General features: G+C 43.8%; 1 protein-coding gene and 1 long non-coding RNA gene across 2 annotated transcripts in view; one reads left to right on the forward strand and one right to left on the reverse strand.

Moving 5' to 3' along the window:
• Positions 1 to 4157, forward strand: part of LOC137863497 (transmembrane 9 superfamily member 2-like) — a 30407-nt gene extending 26250 nt beyond the window's left edge. The window contains exon 17 of the mRNA XM_068696661.1: positions 3541 to 4157. Within this exon, the coding sequence (XP_068552762.1) occupies positions 3541 to 3608 (68 nt within the window). The 3' untranslated portion in view covers positions 3609 to 4157. The remainder of the gene's footprint in view (positions 1 to 3540) is intronic.
• Positions 4158 to 8328: 4171 nt separating this feature from the next.
• Positions 8329 to 9902, reverse strand: LOC137863779 (uncharacterized). Its single transcript, XR_011101141.1, has 2 exons — positions 9304 to 9902; positions 8329 to 8890 (listed from the first exon to the last, which is right to left on the reverse strand). It is a non-coding gene; the product is annotated as an uncharacterized lncRNA (long non-coding RNA).
• Positions 9903 to 17623: the final 7721 nt, after the last annotated feature.

Consider the following 17623-nt stretch of genomic DNA (forward strand, 5'->3'; position numbering starts at 1 on the left):
CATATGTAAGCAAGATGCTTGGGTGATTACAGCTTATCTAGGTAGTCCTGGTATTCTAATGAGAGAAGCATAATTTGATAATTTGAGAGGGATGATTTTTATTTAGGAACAGGACGTGCTTAGAAAAAATGCTCAAGATTGAAGAGCTGAGTGGTTTTCAAGAATATACACTTCAAATCATGCTACTTTGGATGGCTAAGTTGTACTGTAAGTAGCGCAACCAGTGATGACAACTTTACTGGGTAGAGTGACAGGTGTAGGAAACTGGTTGTATGCTTATCTGTATTAAAATTAACTTTCGTTAAAGCAAAAGAGGAATCTGAGAATCTGCTACCCAAGTCATCACTGTCCTAAAGGTCCAGTATGTTGAAGCTTTTGTATAAAGTGCTAAAATTTGTAACAAATGGCAGATTTGTGAAACGGTCTAAAATGTAGGAAACATTCTGGCTAGACTTTTTTTTTTTTTTTTATGAAACCAAACTAGGTCAGAGTTGTTTTTCCCCAGTCATTACTCATTTGAATATCCCTTTCTAATTTGGATATTTACGGCTCTATAGAAAATTGGAAACCTTCTGACAAAATTTGTGGACCTCTTTAGAAGTTCATGGAATCACCGGCACCTGTAGGTCTGAGGTGGGCGAAAAAAAACGAATATCAGTGGAACCAGACACTGTACTGCTTACATTTTTTAATAAATAAATAAATAAATAAGCTTTTCATTGCACTAACATAAGCTATGCTGTAGGTAAAGTAGCTATACAAGGAAACCTTATAAATAACGTTTCCTTAACTTATGTCAGTTTCTATCCATTAATACTGATGGTGTAATATCAACACACCCATGCACTGACCTTTATGGTCTGTAGAGCAATCCACACCTGAAATTTGTAGGATACATTTGTGTCTGTGGGGAAGAAGAAATTGCTGTTCTGGTAAGCCCTAATTATAGATGTAGGACTAAAGCACTGTGGAAGTAATAACAGAAGGAAACTCCGCTGACAAAGAAGGTAATGAGTACATAAGGCTCTATTTTAGGTGACGAGTCTAGCCTTTCTCTCTTGAGCTTGTAAGTTCATGCTTCAAATCTGGTGTCTGACAAACATTACCACTTACTGCTTGTGTTACAAAACACTGACTTACTCTAATTCCAATACATTGGCAAAATTTCTGATAAAGTTTAAAAAAAAAATGAAGTGGGGGGAACTTGGTCTTTGATTAGCTAACCAGGCCTTTTTAAGAAGGAAGTTGAAAATCAGTGTTACTGAAACCTGTGAAAATCTGTTTATAGATAAAATGCTTGTTCACAGTGTGAAGTCTGCTGATTCTGCTATAAATGAAGCCATGTGTTTTAGAAAGCTGGTGTATCATAAAAATTCAGAACGACAAGGATTGGAGGAAAATGCTGTGCATTTAGAGTATGTTCCCATATTAAATTATGATGTTCAGAAAACTGGTAAATCTCATTCTTGTGTTAAAGTTCTACCATTTTCTTGTGATATTACAATTCTGTTGTAGAACAGCAGATAGATTTTAAGGTATGTCATCTGTTAAACATTTGGAAGAAACATTGCTTTCAAAGCCATAGAAGGCTCAAAGTGGGCTATATTATAAATACAACTAGAAAGCAGATGCTGACCACCATTATTAGGAAAAGAAAACATGAGAGTAAGGCTTAGAGTAACAATGCTGATATTGGAGTATTGGGCACAGTAGGAAGGAATGAGAATTGACCATAAACTGCAAAGACTTCGCGATGTCAGGCCTACAAAGGAATTAAATTCCTTCTGTGGTTAGTGTCTGATCTCCTATCAAGAGCAGTAAATCTGCTGTCTCCTACTGTTTCAGAGGATGATAACTGCAAACTCAGAGGGAAAGGGTAATCTGTGGCACGTAATAGTAGGCTGTCAAAAAGCCTTTAACTGCAAATATACGTGGTAGCACGAAGGACACAAGAATTGGCATATAGATAATAAGCATCCAAAGACAGATTCCTCACTTATCAAATGCATAGATGGAATCTGAAAGGTAGGAAGTGTAATGAATGCAGAAGAGACAAATACCTAATAATGAACCTCCTAGTTAGTACACCAGTCTCAATGAAATAGCGAAAAAGGTTGGAGCTGATGTTAAACGTGGGCTGTAGAAATAGAAAATGAGGAATATAAAATTGGTGGAGCTGAATGCATCATCTTGAAAGTGACGGTAGTGTAGCTATTAAGGGTTGTCACAGGGGTGGTGTGTAGTTGTGTCTTTGAGAGTGAGTTCAGCTGGAACAGACTTTTTTTTACTGGCAAAGATCAGTATCTGCATAGCAATTTACACATAGGTAAAAGCATGAGAAACAATGCATCACTTCCCAAAGTAGCTTAAGACTTAATTGTATGGGAGTCAATGTCTCCTTACATAGTAAGTTGTTAGAGGAATTCATAAATAAATGTGCTGGACAATGTCTTTGCACTTGTCCCATAATAGTTATGGTGGGATGAAAAACAGTCTTGTTCTTCAGGTTAAAAATAGAAAACTGGTATAGCCAATCTCATTCATTATTGTCATATCTCTCCGTCATCTTACTCTGTGGCACATGTCAAGTCCTATGGCTTGAGTTACCAAAGTACAAAGCCTGCAGAGTGTTATTTTTTTTTCTGCTGTTGGGTTGGATGGCTAAAGAAATGGATTGGTAAGAAATCGAGGAAGGTTATAGCCAAGAACCTTAACAGCAGTACTCCAAGGGAGGGGTGTGAGAACAGAGCAAGCATGTTACTGACACTTTCTCTCAGCCTTCCATCACCTGTGGCTCAAAGGCATTTTTAGCACTTGAAATGGTGTCTTTGTAATTAATAGCCTTTGGATTTCTTTGTTTATTAATTTGTTCAGTTGACTGAGACATCTATGTTTTTATTATCCATAGTGACTTGTGGCAAGCAAATCCATAGCTTGAATATACTTTACATAAAAATTGTTCGTTTTGGTTTGAGCTTGCTACTGATAGTCTGTTTGATTCTTGCTCCCAACTGCTGCAGTGCTCAGAGCGTTGTTTTAGCAAAAGGAAGTAACGGGATATACAGGGTTAGATCATTGCTCTTGAGTGTCAGTAGAGCATAATGAACAGAAAACCAGGCCAGGTGACTTTTCTGAAGGTCATGTTTTCTAGCATAAGTCATAGATGACCATAAGATATTGTAGTCCTTAAAAATAAAATAAAATAAAAAATTTTGAATGATTTAGGTAAATGTTCACTTTGTTTGTATATAAAAATCATTTTCTTAAGTGGCACTTGTGTGCCCGGTAGTGGTGATAGTAGCACCACCTTCAGTGCATTAAATGTCCATCCAGTAGTCTGGTCCTAAAAGTCATCTTTGATCTAAATAAACAACTTAGCCTGGGGATGAGTGCGTGTGTTGTTAAATTTAACAAGTGTTGTTATTTTGGATAGTTAGCTGTATTACAATGTTATATTCTGTCCTGCTGGGATATGCTTGTTAAATTTTTCTCAACACAGACTGGAGGATTAAACTAACCATTTTCACTTTCTCATTTTAGGAACAATTGGATTTTTTGCCTGCTTCTGGTTTGTAAGTAAGATTTACAGTGTTGTGAAAGTGGACTGAAAAGCTTCAAAGTGTCTTTTGAACATATCTCCCTCGCTGTTTGATATTTTTTTTACCATGTATTGAGAAACACACTGTGTAATTCTAATTTGTAAAAGCTGAACAGCAGACTAAAGCTTAAAATACATTTTTTTTAATGGAAGGAAATGGCACCATTGGAAAAAAAAAGTTTACATCAGTATGTTCATTGAACATGTTAGTTCTAATCATTCTAAAACTTGTATCCAAAATTTGATTTAGAAGAAATAAAAACCCTGTGAACTAGTTTATTTGAGAGATGAATGCGTTATACCAGTCCTCCAGCTGAATTTTCTTGTATTTTTTTTTGTAATTTTTTTTTGGTTTCCAATTATATACCATCAAAGCACAGGACTGTCAAGTAAATCTATGTAAAATGTGAATTTTTAACTTAACTATGATTGTACATATTATCCTATACCTTCTGTACAACTAGATATCTTCTTACAACTGTACATGCTCTTAGTGTAACGTAGCCTTTATTAAAAATATCGACACTGGTTTTTGTTCAAATAAAACTGCACAACTCCACCTGACTTGTTGCCTTTTTTGTTAATTAGGCCTTCGCTATTTGAACACAGATCACATGAGCTTAACCCATTGATAGCCGTCCAATTTATATTGCTTATAAGTAGCTTGGCTATGACATCCATGCACTATTTTTCTTGTATGGCTGGAAATTGTCTCTGCAAGCAGGACTGCTATGCTACTTGAGTCTATGTCTCTAGGATGGCCAGAGGCTTATGAAATTGCTGTGCTTCAGCTGTGCACTTTCTTTCTCTCCACAACATTTTTGCTTATCAAATCTTTGCTTTCTATACTAGAGCAAATTCCCTTTCCCTTCTTTTAGCAGCCTGAAACATGCATCTCATTGCTCTTCGTCCTAGGAAAACGCTGCAACTTGTCAGAAGGTTTAGCCATGAATCTAGTGGGCTTGAGAACTGATGATTCTTAAAGGTGAAACCTTTTCTTCCCACTCTGCAGAGCTGTGCTTAAATGCTGGATTACATGATATGGATATTTTAATAGCTTCTTCAGTTACAAGATTGCAGGCATTCTTCTCTCAGGAATGTCAAGGCTTTAAAGAGACTCTCCAACATCTTGAATTGCACTTGAGGCTGAGCAGAAAGTCACTGCAGACATAATTCAAATGGCTGTGTTACTGGCCCTGCTGGAGATGAATAAGGGGATGTTCACTCAGATTAATGGGTGAAATACTCAAAGCTTATTAACTGGCATATGGAAACATTCATTGCTGGAAGCTGCTTTTCAAGGTCTAAGCCAGCAATTTAACAAGACCCAAAATGACTCCATATCTTTTCATAGTCATATAAATACCAGGTAATTGTAGTTAGTGTTTAATATCCTTTCAAAGCTGCAACTTTGGTTTGAGGATTTCAAGTTTCACCTCTTGTAGTTCCTTCCAGGTTACTTATGTATGGGACAGATCACCTGCCTAAGCGGATGTACCTGGCTACATCTGCAGAACAGTGCCTGTGACATTTAAAAAAGAAAGAAAAAAAAAAAAAGCTTTAAAAATCCTGATGCTTGGGGAACAGGATATGAATATATAGTTCAGGTGAGAGGAAGCTTGGGTGGAGTGTGCAGCCACAGTGGAAACCTCACTGCTCAAGCAACTAGAGCATTAACTGAGGAGTGGCTGTGTCGTACTGTTGTGCTCGGGGTTATACTAATAACTCTGTTTCAAGCTGATGCTTTTCTGCTGCTTTCAAATTATTACAAATTTGGGAAGACTGCTGGTAGGTCCCACAGAGCACATAAGCCATATACAGGTACTTTTTTTCTTTTTCCAAGGCAAGACAGGGAGCAATTTCAAATGAAAGCTTACAAAGCACATACAACAAGAATACATGTTATTGCATGTACTTTTAGGAGTTCTTCTCATAAAGCTATGACAATACAATATATTTCATTCTGTGGAATACCAGCTTCAGACAAATTGATTAAAAAAAGATCCAAGCACTTTAAAGTTAGTGTACCAGGAGGAACTGGCAACTGTAAAGATTGTTTCAAGTGAGGTTCAGGTATGCTTTTGATCACAACTTGGCCTCCCGACTGTTTTACCACCAAAATCTCTGCTTCCACTTCTGTTTTGCCCAGAGAGCTGCCATGAGAGAGATCGTCTTGCAGTTATCTGCAAGTCCAAGAACACCATTCCCTCTATTAAAGACTTAATGCTCATATTGAAATTGATGTTGCTCTGTTTAAAAAGGTCCTTTCTATTAAATCATATATTTAATATTTTTTATTTTATTGGATACATTAAAAAAGAAAAAAAAAAGAATTGCTGGCTGAAGCTCCTTTTCAATTTTACATGTTCAAAGACAAACAAATTCATGAGAGAATTTGGAGCTACAATTGGCATGAAATGCTGGCAGGAAATTTTGCCAGATTAATAAATATGTGTTTCACAAGAGACAAAATAAAATGAGTTGTAAAATTATATTCACAATGCTTTCTCTGCTTTACTGTGAATACTAGGGAGTTAAAAAGTAAAGCTGACTTAAGTAAGTTTCTGAAGCTTGCAAGTAGGCTAGAGCCATGGCTGTAAAAGTAAAGCCAGTCATTCTCATGCAGCCATTAAAAAACTTTTTTTTTTTTTTTTTTTGTGGCAAAGACAATTTTTCTGCTGTTATGGCCTGTCATGGGCTGTATGCTTATGTATATTTAAAGTGAATTTCTAAGGTGTCTTTCTTTCTTTTTTTTTTCTTTTTTTTTTTTCGTTTCTTTTAAGTATGCTACAAGGGTGAGCTGAGCCAGGCTGTATCTTGACTAGTGTCTGAACCGTGGCTATTAAAATCCAGAGGGGAGGTGGCAACTGAAACCACAGTCACTGATGCATGTTTCAAGACAGTTTGTCCATTGTCGTTTTCCCATCAGCAGGCAGCAATGAGATTTGCTGTCACTACTGTGCTCCCCTTGCCGAAGAGACAATTACCCTTCTCGTCTATTGAAGTCCTCCACATCTGAATATTTTTGCTGGCCCCAGATTTGAGATATGTACAGTTTGGAAAGAATCTGGACATAACCCTTGGAAAGAATTTTCTGGCATCTGTTTTGACTGAGGAAAAGTTGAAAGCTGTCTTTTGGCTTTACATCTCCCCTAGAGAAAGCCACAGGGCTGCAAGTTAAACGCAGGTTAGGAGCGTGTAACAATTTAAAGGTTGTGTGCTTACCTAGCCAGAAAGCAGTAGACAAATTTCTTGGTTTTAATTTTATTGGGCACAGAATAGGCTTTCCTTTATATAGAACAATGGACTTAGTAAAGCATTCCCTATCCTGTTGCTGGTACTTGAGCCTTCTTGCACTCTATTAAAAAAAAAAAAAAAAAAAAAAAAAAAAAAGCTAAAGTTTACCTTTTCTAAAGTAGAAGTACAGGTATCTACATCCCATTTTTGCATCCCTCCCAGTAATGGACTCAGAAAATGAAGTAAAGCATCTCCCTTGTGAGACTCTTCTTGTAAGAAACACCCAAATCCGGCAAAGTTTGTAGAATGTCATGTTTGTCATATTTTAAGTAAAACTTGACAAGTTACAAAAGAGCCTCAAAGAAGGAAGGAATTTCCGTGCTGATGTTTTACATTTCATTCTACTTGCTTGAATAGTGTTACACAGACACAACTTCATCTTCACTCCCAGTTCAGAATGAAAATGTCAGAACAAGGCTGTGCTGATGTACAGCGAGGGTAAGTCAGGTGCCAATATGCATATGGGATCCATGTGTTACCTATTGAAACTTCTTTGAAGACTAAAAAACTGTGCTGCTCTGGGGGAGCTATGAACATGTGAGGTACTTGTGTTCAGTCAGTAGGCATATATGCTAGTAAGATGCACTAAAAATGATAAGAAAAGCAATATGGACAGTCATATTTTTTCTTAAAATCCAATAAGTTTATCAATAGTGTATGATTGTGCAAAATGGCACAAGTTGTGGATGCAAACTCGTGCACATACTGTGGCAGCACGGTGCATTCGCTGAAACTGCTCTTCCCTGGCAGTCCTGACTTCGACAGGAAAGACTGCGAGCAGCACAGAGCGTGTCTGAAAGCACCCTGTATCACACACAAAGTTAGTTTTTTTTCTCATTCTTTTCTAGTGCCCAGAGAACCCAACCCAGTTTAGGTCAGCTTCCCACTTCCCCACAAAGGTTGGTGTCTCAGGAGCGAAAACAAGAGCAGGAGCAAGTGGCTGGGGGGGGCAGATGTGCTCCGAGAGGATTCATTGTCTTGGTAGCCCCTGGTCCTGGGGGGTTGCTGCTCCCTGGGGTCCAGCTGCTCTGCTGCTCATCCCAGGTGTCTTTTTGGGATTCCTTGATCTGTCTACTGCTCCCATCTGAACACACACTGAAGTGAAGAGGGACTGGAGGTCTTTATCCCAGCCAGACTAAAAACTGGGTCCAGGCACACGTACAGGGGTGCAGGGGGGAGGCAGCATCACTCCCTGTCCCTTTTGCCAGGGGGGTGCAACAAAGCCAGAAGGGGAAAGTGTTACAAGAAGAGATCAACCTGTTCGTTTTAGCCTCTTTGTTAAGAGCAAAATGGTGATTTGACGCTGTATGATTCACTTGTGGAGAACAAACTTCCTGTGGCAGAGAGCAGGTAGGAAAGGATTTAACAACAGCCTAAGCTTTCCAGTGGGAGAACAACCAGCCATGCAACTTGCCCAGAGACGTGGAGTATCCTTCTTAGTACATTTACTTTACACCCAGGTGAGATGTCTTTGACTTTGATGGGATAAAAGGAGGATGGATGCCTTTCATGTTCTATTGAGATGCTGCAAGCCTGTACCCAAAACCTCAGGTCAGAGTCACTGTCGATTTTGGCATCCAAAGTAGCTACAGTTACGGTGTTCACAGTGCGGTACTTTATCTTCCCAATCTAGATGCCTCCTGGTTACAGTGCTAATTAGCATTACTCATATAAAATGGGAAGCCCTTAGACTTTCCATGAAGTTATTAGTGCCAGGATTTTATAGATAACATTAGCCTCCATGGAGTTTACCCAAGGTAATTTATGTTCTATTTGCAAGCAAAGGAAAACTCCTAGTTGTTTGACATCATAAAACAGTAAAACCAGGAGATTTATTGCGGGGACAGAGGGAACAGGGCCCTTGAGCTGCTTTGTTTATCATAAAAAGTCGGGTTAATCAGATGTGCACATGTGCCTCCCATATTTACTGGTTCAGTTTTCCTCCCTGTGCTGCTCCTTGACAGGCTTCGCAAAATGTGAAAAGGCGTGGGAGACCTGGCAAAAAAAAAAAAAAAAGTGGATTGTACAGTATGAGGATTATATTTGTAAATCTAGAGAGTATGTGTCTCCCTCCTGAGCTACCATTAGTAGAGAAAGGACATGTAACTGAGCTGTAACTTCTCTCAGCAAGGGCAACATAGGAAATCCCTGCCGCTGTGCCTCTGCTCCTGGTGTGCTGCTGAAGGTGCAACGCCAGCACCTCAGGAATGCTCATCCCTGAGGATGACAGCTCCAGGCAAAAAGAGACACAGTGAGGAAACCTGAGTGTCCAGGCTGTATTAGTTAGCTTCATAAAAGACAATCCCTCTTCCAGAGGAGCTTTGCTCATTGTTGTCCTGAGACCATCGTGGTTGCAGCAGCCCTGCCTCTTCTTTAGGGGCTTTTTGAGGTCTTGATGTGAGTAATACCTGGGCATTTTGGGGGGTTGCAGGAAAAAGCTGCTGCCTTGAAGGTGCTGTGGCCAGCAGAAAGAAGGTGTTTTCTCCAAACTGTGCAGGCCAGGTCTGCATTTGGCTCAGCTCAGCAGATGTTGCTGGTGCCTTTCTCTGCCCAGGTGCCTCATTGTCTGTCAGTCATAGGTTTGGGGTTAAACAAGCCAGATCCAGAGACTGGAAGAAGAAGAAACAATCCAGATAATCAGATTGGCAGGGACCAATGTGGAGCTTCTCCTCTGCCTTAGCACAGGGTATTTTTTCCAACAAATTTCCTACTGCTACAGGCACTCTCGGGGTGATCTCCATTCTGCCTGCTATAACTACTCAGCTTTTGGTCATTTTTGGCTGGTCTTCAGTTTGCCATGGACACGTGGGGTGCTTCAAGTAGGTGCTCTCCAATGCTCCTGGCAGCAGCAGGTGAAGGCACCCAGGTTTCTTGCTGGCATTGGTCTGGGATTAGGAAGAGAAGCAACCTCAGGACTGGGTTGGTCCTGTGGTGTTCAAGCAGGGTGAAATGGCTGCATGTGGTCAGGTATCCTCCGGAGTGGGGTGGATGGGGCAGCAGTGGGCAGCTCCTGGCCAGGCTGGGGGAAATGTGGTCACACAGCCAGGTGCGAGCTCTCAAATTCCACACAGGCTCAGCTTGTTTCCAGCTTTCTCTGACCTGCCCTCGCCAAACACCTCCTCTAGAGGTTGCACTGGCAGTGAAGCCTTGGTTAAAGGGGAAGAAAAAAAAAAAGAAGCAACTCGGTTACTGAAACTGCACCAAAACAACTGCCCGTCATCCTTCATGTATTGAAGGCAGAAGAAGTCCCATGGAAATTAGGGATACTGAGGCAGAGGAAGAAGAAAAGCAGGTCAGGTGGTTTAGCACGTGTCTCTGTGGGTTGTGTGAGCAGCCCCAGCACCAAAACCAAGCAGCGAATTGGTGCTCCTTGTGCAGCTGTGGGTGGTTAAGCAGCAAAGCTCTCAGGGCCCCCTGACTGCCATAGGGAGTGCTCCCAGATGCAGCAGGGAGAGAAGCTGGGGCAGGATGTGTATGCTGGGGGAGCTTCTGCTGGTCCTGTGGTCCCGAGCAGCAGGTGATAATGTGAGTTAAATGGTGCACTTTTTGGGTTTTTCCTCTCTGAATGGGGTCCTGGGAAAGAGGAGGGTGTTTTTGGCAGTGGTTGGCATAAGGGTTGCCTGGTCAGAAATGGGGAGGTGGGAGCTGGCTTCTGGGGCTCCCTGCAGGGTGGGGGTGCCTCTGGGCTGGGAGGGTGGCTGAGCTGTGGTGGGGTGTCCCCAGGCTGTAATGGCACTACTACAATAAGGGCTGCTGGCCCTGCAGGGCCTGAGGGTGGGGAAAGGGTTGTCCTGAGCTTGACTGAGACCAAATGGCTTTGGGGCGAAGTGCCTAAACTGTGAAACTTAAACTTGAGCGTTGAACCAGGAGATGGGGGCTTACCTCGTGGTGGCAGCGAGAGCAGGTGCCTGGCCCCCAGAGGTGGCAGGGCAGGCGTGTTCCTGCCATGGGTGCTGAAGTGCTGTGGGTGACACCAGCTTTTTCTGCTTGTTGCCCACTGGGGATCTCATTAGCTGCTCATTGGGACCCAGCCACAGGGATGGGCCGCCTTTCTTTCCCCCTTCTTCAGGCTCTGAATGACTCTGGAGTTTTCTTCCTTCTCTTTCCCTTAATGAGCTGTGCTGCATGGAGCTAAGTGGGGAACGTGCAGGCACGGATCTCTTGGCTGAAAGAGTCTAATTGCTAGAATAGGAATGAAATAGCCATTAGAGCGTTTGCTGCTAATTAATTATTGTTTGTGGCTGCTCAGAAGTGGAAGGGTACAATTGTGGTGTAACAGACTAAACAGTGCTCAAAGAACTCCTGTTTATAGCTGGGGGACCTGAATGCTGATGATTACTGGTGGTGTGTTGTGCTGATATCCTAAGCTAAGGACCCCCCCCTGTTTTTTCACGTTTTTGGCAAAGTTTTGTGTTTCTCTACTTGCTTGTTTTAACTGGTCTAAAATGGCTGTTGTCTCCTTTACCAGTCAAACCGTGCATGGTAGGAAGTATCAAAGAACTAGTTAACCTGCAAGACTGCTTAATAATATCATTTTATATATATATATATAGTTACTAAATACAGGACATACCTTTTGTCTGGCTTCCTCACTTCTTAATTTAGAAAAGCTGGAAAGCTGGTGGGGAGAAGAGGAGAAATCCGCACGTAGAACCAGCGGACTGATGGCTGACAACAAGTGCTTGTGATTTACAACGGGGTAATTTTCCAGCTGCCATAGTTTGTGTTAGCACAAATGAGAATTGATGGCAGCTTGAGTTAACAGTCTGTGCGGAGAGGAACTGGCACGTGGTGGCTTTGATCTCCTCTGCCACAGGAGCAGCCTCTTCTCCAGCCACCCAGCAGGAGCTGGTGAGCTCTGGCCCTGCAGCTGCCTGGACAATGTGGGAAAGGTGCGCAAGTGTTGGAGCAATTCCTGGAAATGACTGAGTGGAGCAGAGCCTAGGGTGGCTGGGAGAAAACTTCCTCTTGCTTTCCCTTCATTCCTCCACGTGCTCTTTCTTTCCAGCCCCAACGCTTTGCTCCTCTGCTGTGCAGGTCACCCCAAACTCTGTCTGTGTTAGGCCACTTCTGTATTGTGCCCTGCTCCACAAAGCACTGGTGGAACAGTGGAAGATGGTAAATATATTCCAAGATGTGATGTGTTGCCAATCATCGGGATGATGTTGAGCCTATTGGACAAGGACCCAAATGGACTGCATGGTGGTTTGAAGCAGGATTTAAAAAAAAAAAAAAAGTCTGTGCTCCTCTCCCTTGCTAATTGCCAGGGGATATTTGGGGGACTCCACCTAGCCTTGTCTCTGTGAGGATACGGAGGCTAGGGCAGGAGCACTGTCCCTGCGGAGCTGGAGTAAGGTGGATGCTGTGGTCATGGTGGTGCCCACCTGTGTGCATGGGGCTGCCTGGCAGCAATGGAGCAGTGATCAGTGGGGTAATAACATAGTGCATGGGGAGAGCAGCACCAAACATGGGGCAGGCTGAGGCTGTGTATGGTTCCTAGGCTGGGCAGGAACAGTACAGTTACAAGTAAAGTACATTGTTTATAATGTAAATTTTTTTTTTTTTTTTAAGGTTTTCCCCAAAGTTCTTCAGTAGTTCTTATTAGGAAATATGACACATACCAGTCTCTGAAAAGTGGCAGTGAGAGGAGCTAGTGGGAAGAGTACGTAAATATGAATTATTTAAAAAAACAAAAAACAAACAAAAATCATTAAAAGTTTATTCTCTGGCTGTTTCTTGCCATGGTATCTGACTAACTATCATGTTACCAAAGGAGTGCACAAACCTGCAAGCCTTGCTGTTTGGAGTGTCTTGATAGGTCTGCTTTTTTTTATTTTTTATGGAAATAGATACAACTTTGCTATTATCAGTCTGGTTCTCTTTTGAATTTTGAATTACTTTTTTTTTTTTTTTTTTTTTTTTAACTAATAGTCTGTTTTATGTAAACCTCTTAGAGATTAGGAGTTGATTTCAAAGATCATCCTCTATAAAGTCTCTTGATCATATTTTATGGTTCCTGTAACTTATGGGTGTAATCTCATATCCCCGGGATATTTATGACATGTTCGCCTAATTCCCCATGGTAGCTAATCTCACTTCTCTACCTTAAAAATATTAAAATATCTTTAAAGCAAGACTGGTAAAAAGGCAACTTTTACAGCCAATCTTCAGCTCCAATTGCTCCTGCTGAGGAAGTCATAATGATGAATTTGTGACATAATTTCTGCGGCAACATGCTGGGATTTCATAAATGGGGATGGTGATTATAGAGCAGGATCAGGTGAAGCAGGATTGTGATGGAAAAAGCCTTGATTCAAATGCAAATTGTTCAATAATGGCATAGGGGATACCAGAAATTACTGGCAATTTATTTTATTTGGGTTAAGCTCCTCATTCAGTCTTCTCCGGTCGGAAAGTCACTCTTTTAAGGAAACAAGCAAAAGAAATGGCTAGAAAACAAATCTCTCTCTCTTGAGAGAATGAAATTGTTCTAATTCACTAATAATTAATCTGTTAGTGTAATTGTCATTAATGTTTAGCATTTCTATGACTCATCCTATTGAAGACTCTCCAAGTGCTTCGCAGACCCTAATTGATTCCACCTTCCCTGGAGCAGGATCCCATAATCTACCCCAATTTCTGGAGACAGCGAGAAGCACGGGCTAGGCACAGAGGCTAAATGATTTTCCCAGGGTCGGACCGGGAGCTGGAGTTCAGGTCTACACTTCATAGACCAGCCTCTACCTAGCTGGGCTTCGGCAGCCGGACGGTGAATGCTGGCACCACGAGGTGATGTGATGCTGGTTGCAGCCTTGGAGCAAATCTGGCAGCGTTCTGCTGTCTGGCACGAGGAGCGAAAGCTGGTGCAGCTGCCACCAGCCTCATGGGCACGTGTCAGCAGTGTCACCAGCAGAACTGGCTGCTAGTTGGTTATTCTTTATGACATTAGAAGCAAGCTGGCTTGTTTGGGGTGGCTTTTTTTTTTTTTTTTTCCAAAATAGCTTGGAATTTAAACTGTTTAGCTAAGGATTAAACTAATTGCTTCTGCAAAATGCTGTTCCCACACCATCTAGTGCGCATCTGTTAAGTGGGGAGGGATAACTGAACCAGTTGCCAGATGGTCCCCTGGATTTGAGTGGCCAGGAGCCAAGGAGCTGCCAGTTGGCGGTTTGTGGGGTTCTAGCAAAGAAGTCACGCTACGTGCACATTCCCCTCGGTTACTCCTTTCTGCCTTAATGAAGATACTGTCTAATGCAATAAAGCAGCCATTAGCCTCCTCCCTGCCCTCCCCTCTCCCCAAAAGCAGCCAGTTTTTAAAGTCTGATCTGATCTGACTGGAGCAGGCTTTTCCAGGAGCTTGGGTTCTCTGCACGCTATGTGTGCAAATGCACTTTCTCAAGTACACGAGGTATTCAGCCTCGTGCCCACCAGCTGCCTTTCTGCACTGTAATAGAAAGTTGTTGTCACAATGCAACTGCTGTTTGAAAGTGCTTGCACCTTTATTGTTAGCAAATCAGGAGGACTTCACTGTTTACCCTTGATTAGTCAATGACACCTCCAAAGGACATTAGCATTTTTAAACTCCAGCCCAGGAGCTGCATGTAATACTTTGTTCAAAAAACATGTCATATTTGCTGTGCTTGAAGGAAGACAGTCATGCACTGGTGGAAGGCAGTGTTATATCAGCATCTGAAAGGCTGTCTGTAGTAGGTGAACCCCAGCACCCTTGTTTAAAATTCAGAGCATCTTTCCTGGGGCTGGACCACTGCTTGGGAACCGCGAAGGTGACAACCAGGCAATGTGTTTTATGTGGGACTGCTGCTGGGGCCAGCCCTGGCATCCAAAATCTACCCAGGACTTGGGTCTCATTTGGTTTCTGACAATGCAGAGCTAGACCAGAATGGAGATCACATGTGGTGGGTGCTGGAGTCACTTCCAGGTGTAGGACTGCTGGCTCCCCAGGAACGCTGGTGCCTGGCTCTTGCTGCTCCCTGGGATGTGGAGTGGTGATGGCCAGCTTGAGCTGTGTTTCCACTCAGTCTTTGTGCTGGCAAGGCTTCGTCTTGTCTAGGAGTCACAGGAATCCAAAGCTGCATGCTGGGATAGGGAGGGACAGAGCTGGGAGCAGACGTTTTCTTTTTGGCGGAGTGTTTACTGAGAAATACAAGGTTTATGTGATTTATGTTGAAGTCCACAGTATAAATATTCTGCTGGATTCTCCGTGGTGTGATATGCTGTTACTTTCCTACCTGGGTTGAAGTTGGCGTGCAGTAGTGTGCACAAATCTGCCTGGATGAAATACTTGTCAGTAAAAATAATTAATAAAAGCAGTGGGTGTATTTGGGAGGTGACTGTAATCAAATCCAACAGCTCTGGAAAACCAGAGCCTGGAATTTAAGAAGCATTTGGGCAGTGCACTTAGTCACATGGTCTAAAATTTTGGGTAGACCTGTGTGGTGCCAGGAGTTGGACTCAGTGATCCTTAAGGGTCCCTTCCAACTCAGGATATCCTATGATTCTATGATCTAGAGCCTGCAGTGGTCCATAGGGAAGTTCCTACTGAAGTGGGTGGATTTTATAGGTGGGAAGTCCCTCCCTCTGGGGGGCCTGTCTGTGCTGCCCTGCAAGGGGAAGGGACATGGGCTCTGCCCACAGCTGCCACAATGGGGCAGAAAGCACTCAACTTGAGGCAAGTTAGCTAAAAAGGGGCTTTGTTCTTTGAGGAGGTCTGGTGTGGTGCATTACAGAATGTTTTCCCCTCTTACACCAGTAATGTGTCACTGCCTGGCTGGGTCACCCTGCTGGAGTGGGGGCTGCAGGGCATGGGGCTGCGGAGCTCTCCTTGGGGACAGCCACACAGAGGGAACGTGCAGCAGACTGAGTTACAGGCTTTGAGGAGAATTTACAGCTTCAACATTAAAAAGCACTTTGGCAGCAGAAAGTTTGGTTTTTGGTTTGCTGTCAAGAAAGTGGTGGAAATGGACAAGTTCCAACCAAAACCACTTGCTGGTGGGGAAGTCAGCAACAGTTCCCTCTCTTTCCATCTCTAAGTGAGAGAGAATCACAGCATTTCCAAAGCCTTCTCTGCCTAGGACAGACCCAACCATTTGGCTCTGTTGCTAAGCACCCCATTTAACTCCTTCATCGACTGGGAGATAAATTCCTTTTTCCTTAAAGAAGGGGTGTGTGTGTGTGCCCCCAGTGCTGAGCTCACGGCTTACAAACCTACCCAGGGCTGCTGAGAAACTCCTGGTGTGGCAAAGGAGTGGTTGTCTCCTGATGTGGTCTGTGCTAATGGCGAGAGGTTCTTTGGGCTGAGGTCCTGCCCTGGGGAGCTGCCCAGGGCATGAGGAAGTAAAAGAGCCCCTTGCTCTGTGCCTGGGGAGGGATTTTGCCAAGTCGGACCCAGCCTTCAGGAGAGGCAATGCCTGTGTGGAGGCTCACCTGGGATGCAGCATCGCTTGGAGAATGTTTACGCTGCTCCCAGCACAAGCAGGGCCAGCTCTGAGAGGTGTCTTGCATAGGCAAGAGAAGTAGCTCTGGCCCCTGAAAGCTTTCTTCCAGCCTCTCTAGGCTTGCCATGGAGCGCTGGGGTGTGTGGCAAGCCCTGACAGTGCCTCTCACTCAGTGGCTTCCCTGGGCAGGAGCTGCATGGGGTTGAGAATAGCACAGGGCTATATACGGAGATGTTTGTGCTGCGGTTAAAACCCACGTCCTTTTGTTCCTCCTCTGGAGGAACGGGATGTTCCCTGCCAAAGCACCGTCCTCTGGAGGAATGATGCCTGCTGGCACTGCTGCCCTGTCAGAACAGCCCCCGGAGTTGTGGGGCACCTATGCCTTTTACCACTAAAGCTGGAGCAAAGGGGAAAGTCTTCTAGGAAAAACATGCCTGAACGTGTGGGGTTTGGGTAGGGATGTGGGCAAGAGCAGGGGAGGCAGTAGAGGTGTGTGTGGAGGATCTCTAACCGCTTTTCATTCTCACCTGGGGGATGCTCCTGCTTCCTCATCTGCCCCAGCCCCACAAGTGCCATGGAGCTGGCTTATGGATGCAGCCAGTGTTGCGCTGTGCTGGATGTGGCCTTGGACCTCCTGGCAGCTCAGGGCTTGTGCAGGCAATGATGCAGACTGAGGGTGAGGAAACAAATGCCGTGAAAAAGAGGCACTTCTATTGCCGGCAGCGGCTGTTGGGGACATTGTGAATGCTTTGGCACCCTTTTTGCCTGTACTGTCAGTGTGTTTTGGTGTGGGGGGTTCCCACAGGAGGGGTAAGCAGCAGAGAGGATAGCAACAGGGGAGGGGCTGGGACCCTCCTGCAGGGAGGGGATGGTTCCAGCTGAGCATTTCAGACCTCCCAACAAAGAAGGGCGTTGTGTGGGGGAAGATGATTGGGTTATTCTTTTCCTCTGGTAGCTGTGAGTCTCTGGTGGAGGGTTGGAGCTGGCCTGTGGCAGGAGCTGCTGGACCACATCCATTGCTGTGTGGTGGCTCTGTTGGCATCCTTCCTGCCTCACCCTACGCCGCCCTCTTCTTGTGCCTGCTCAGTTTCTCCTGCTCCTGCCTGCAGCTCACACGTGCGACACTGGGCGAGGACAAAATGTGCGTGTGGTGCTGGCAGAAGGAGAAGGTGAATGGAGATTTGAGCTCAGAAAGGAGTTCGGTCTGCTGTGCACTTGTAGGGATGCAGATAAGGTCTTGGCTGAACTTTCTGAGGAATATAAAGTAGAAAAT

This window comes from Anas acuta, chromosome 13 (assembly GCF_963932015.1).
Source record: "Anas acuta chromosome 13, bAnaAcu1.1, whole genome shotgun sequence".
Lineage (NCBI taxonomy): Eukaryota > Metazoa > Chordata > Aves > Anseriformes > Anatidae > Anas > Anas acuta.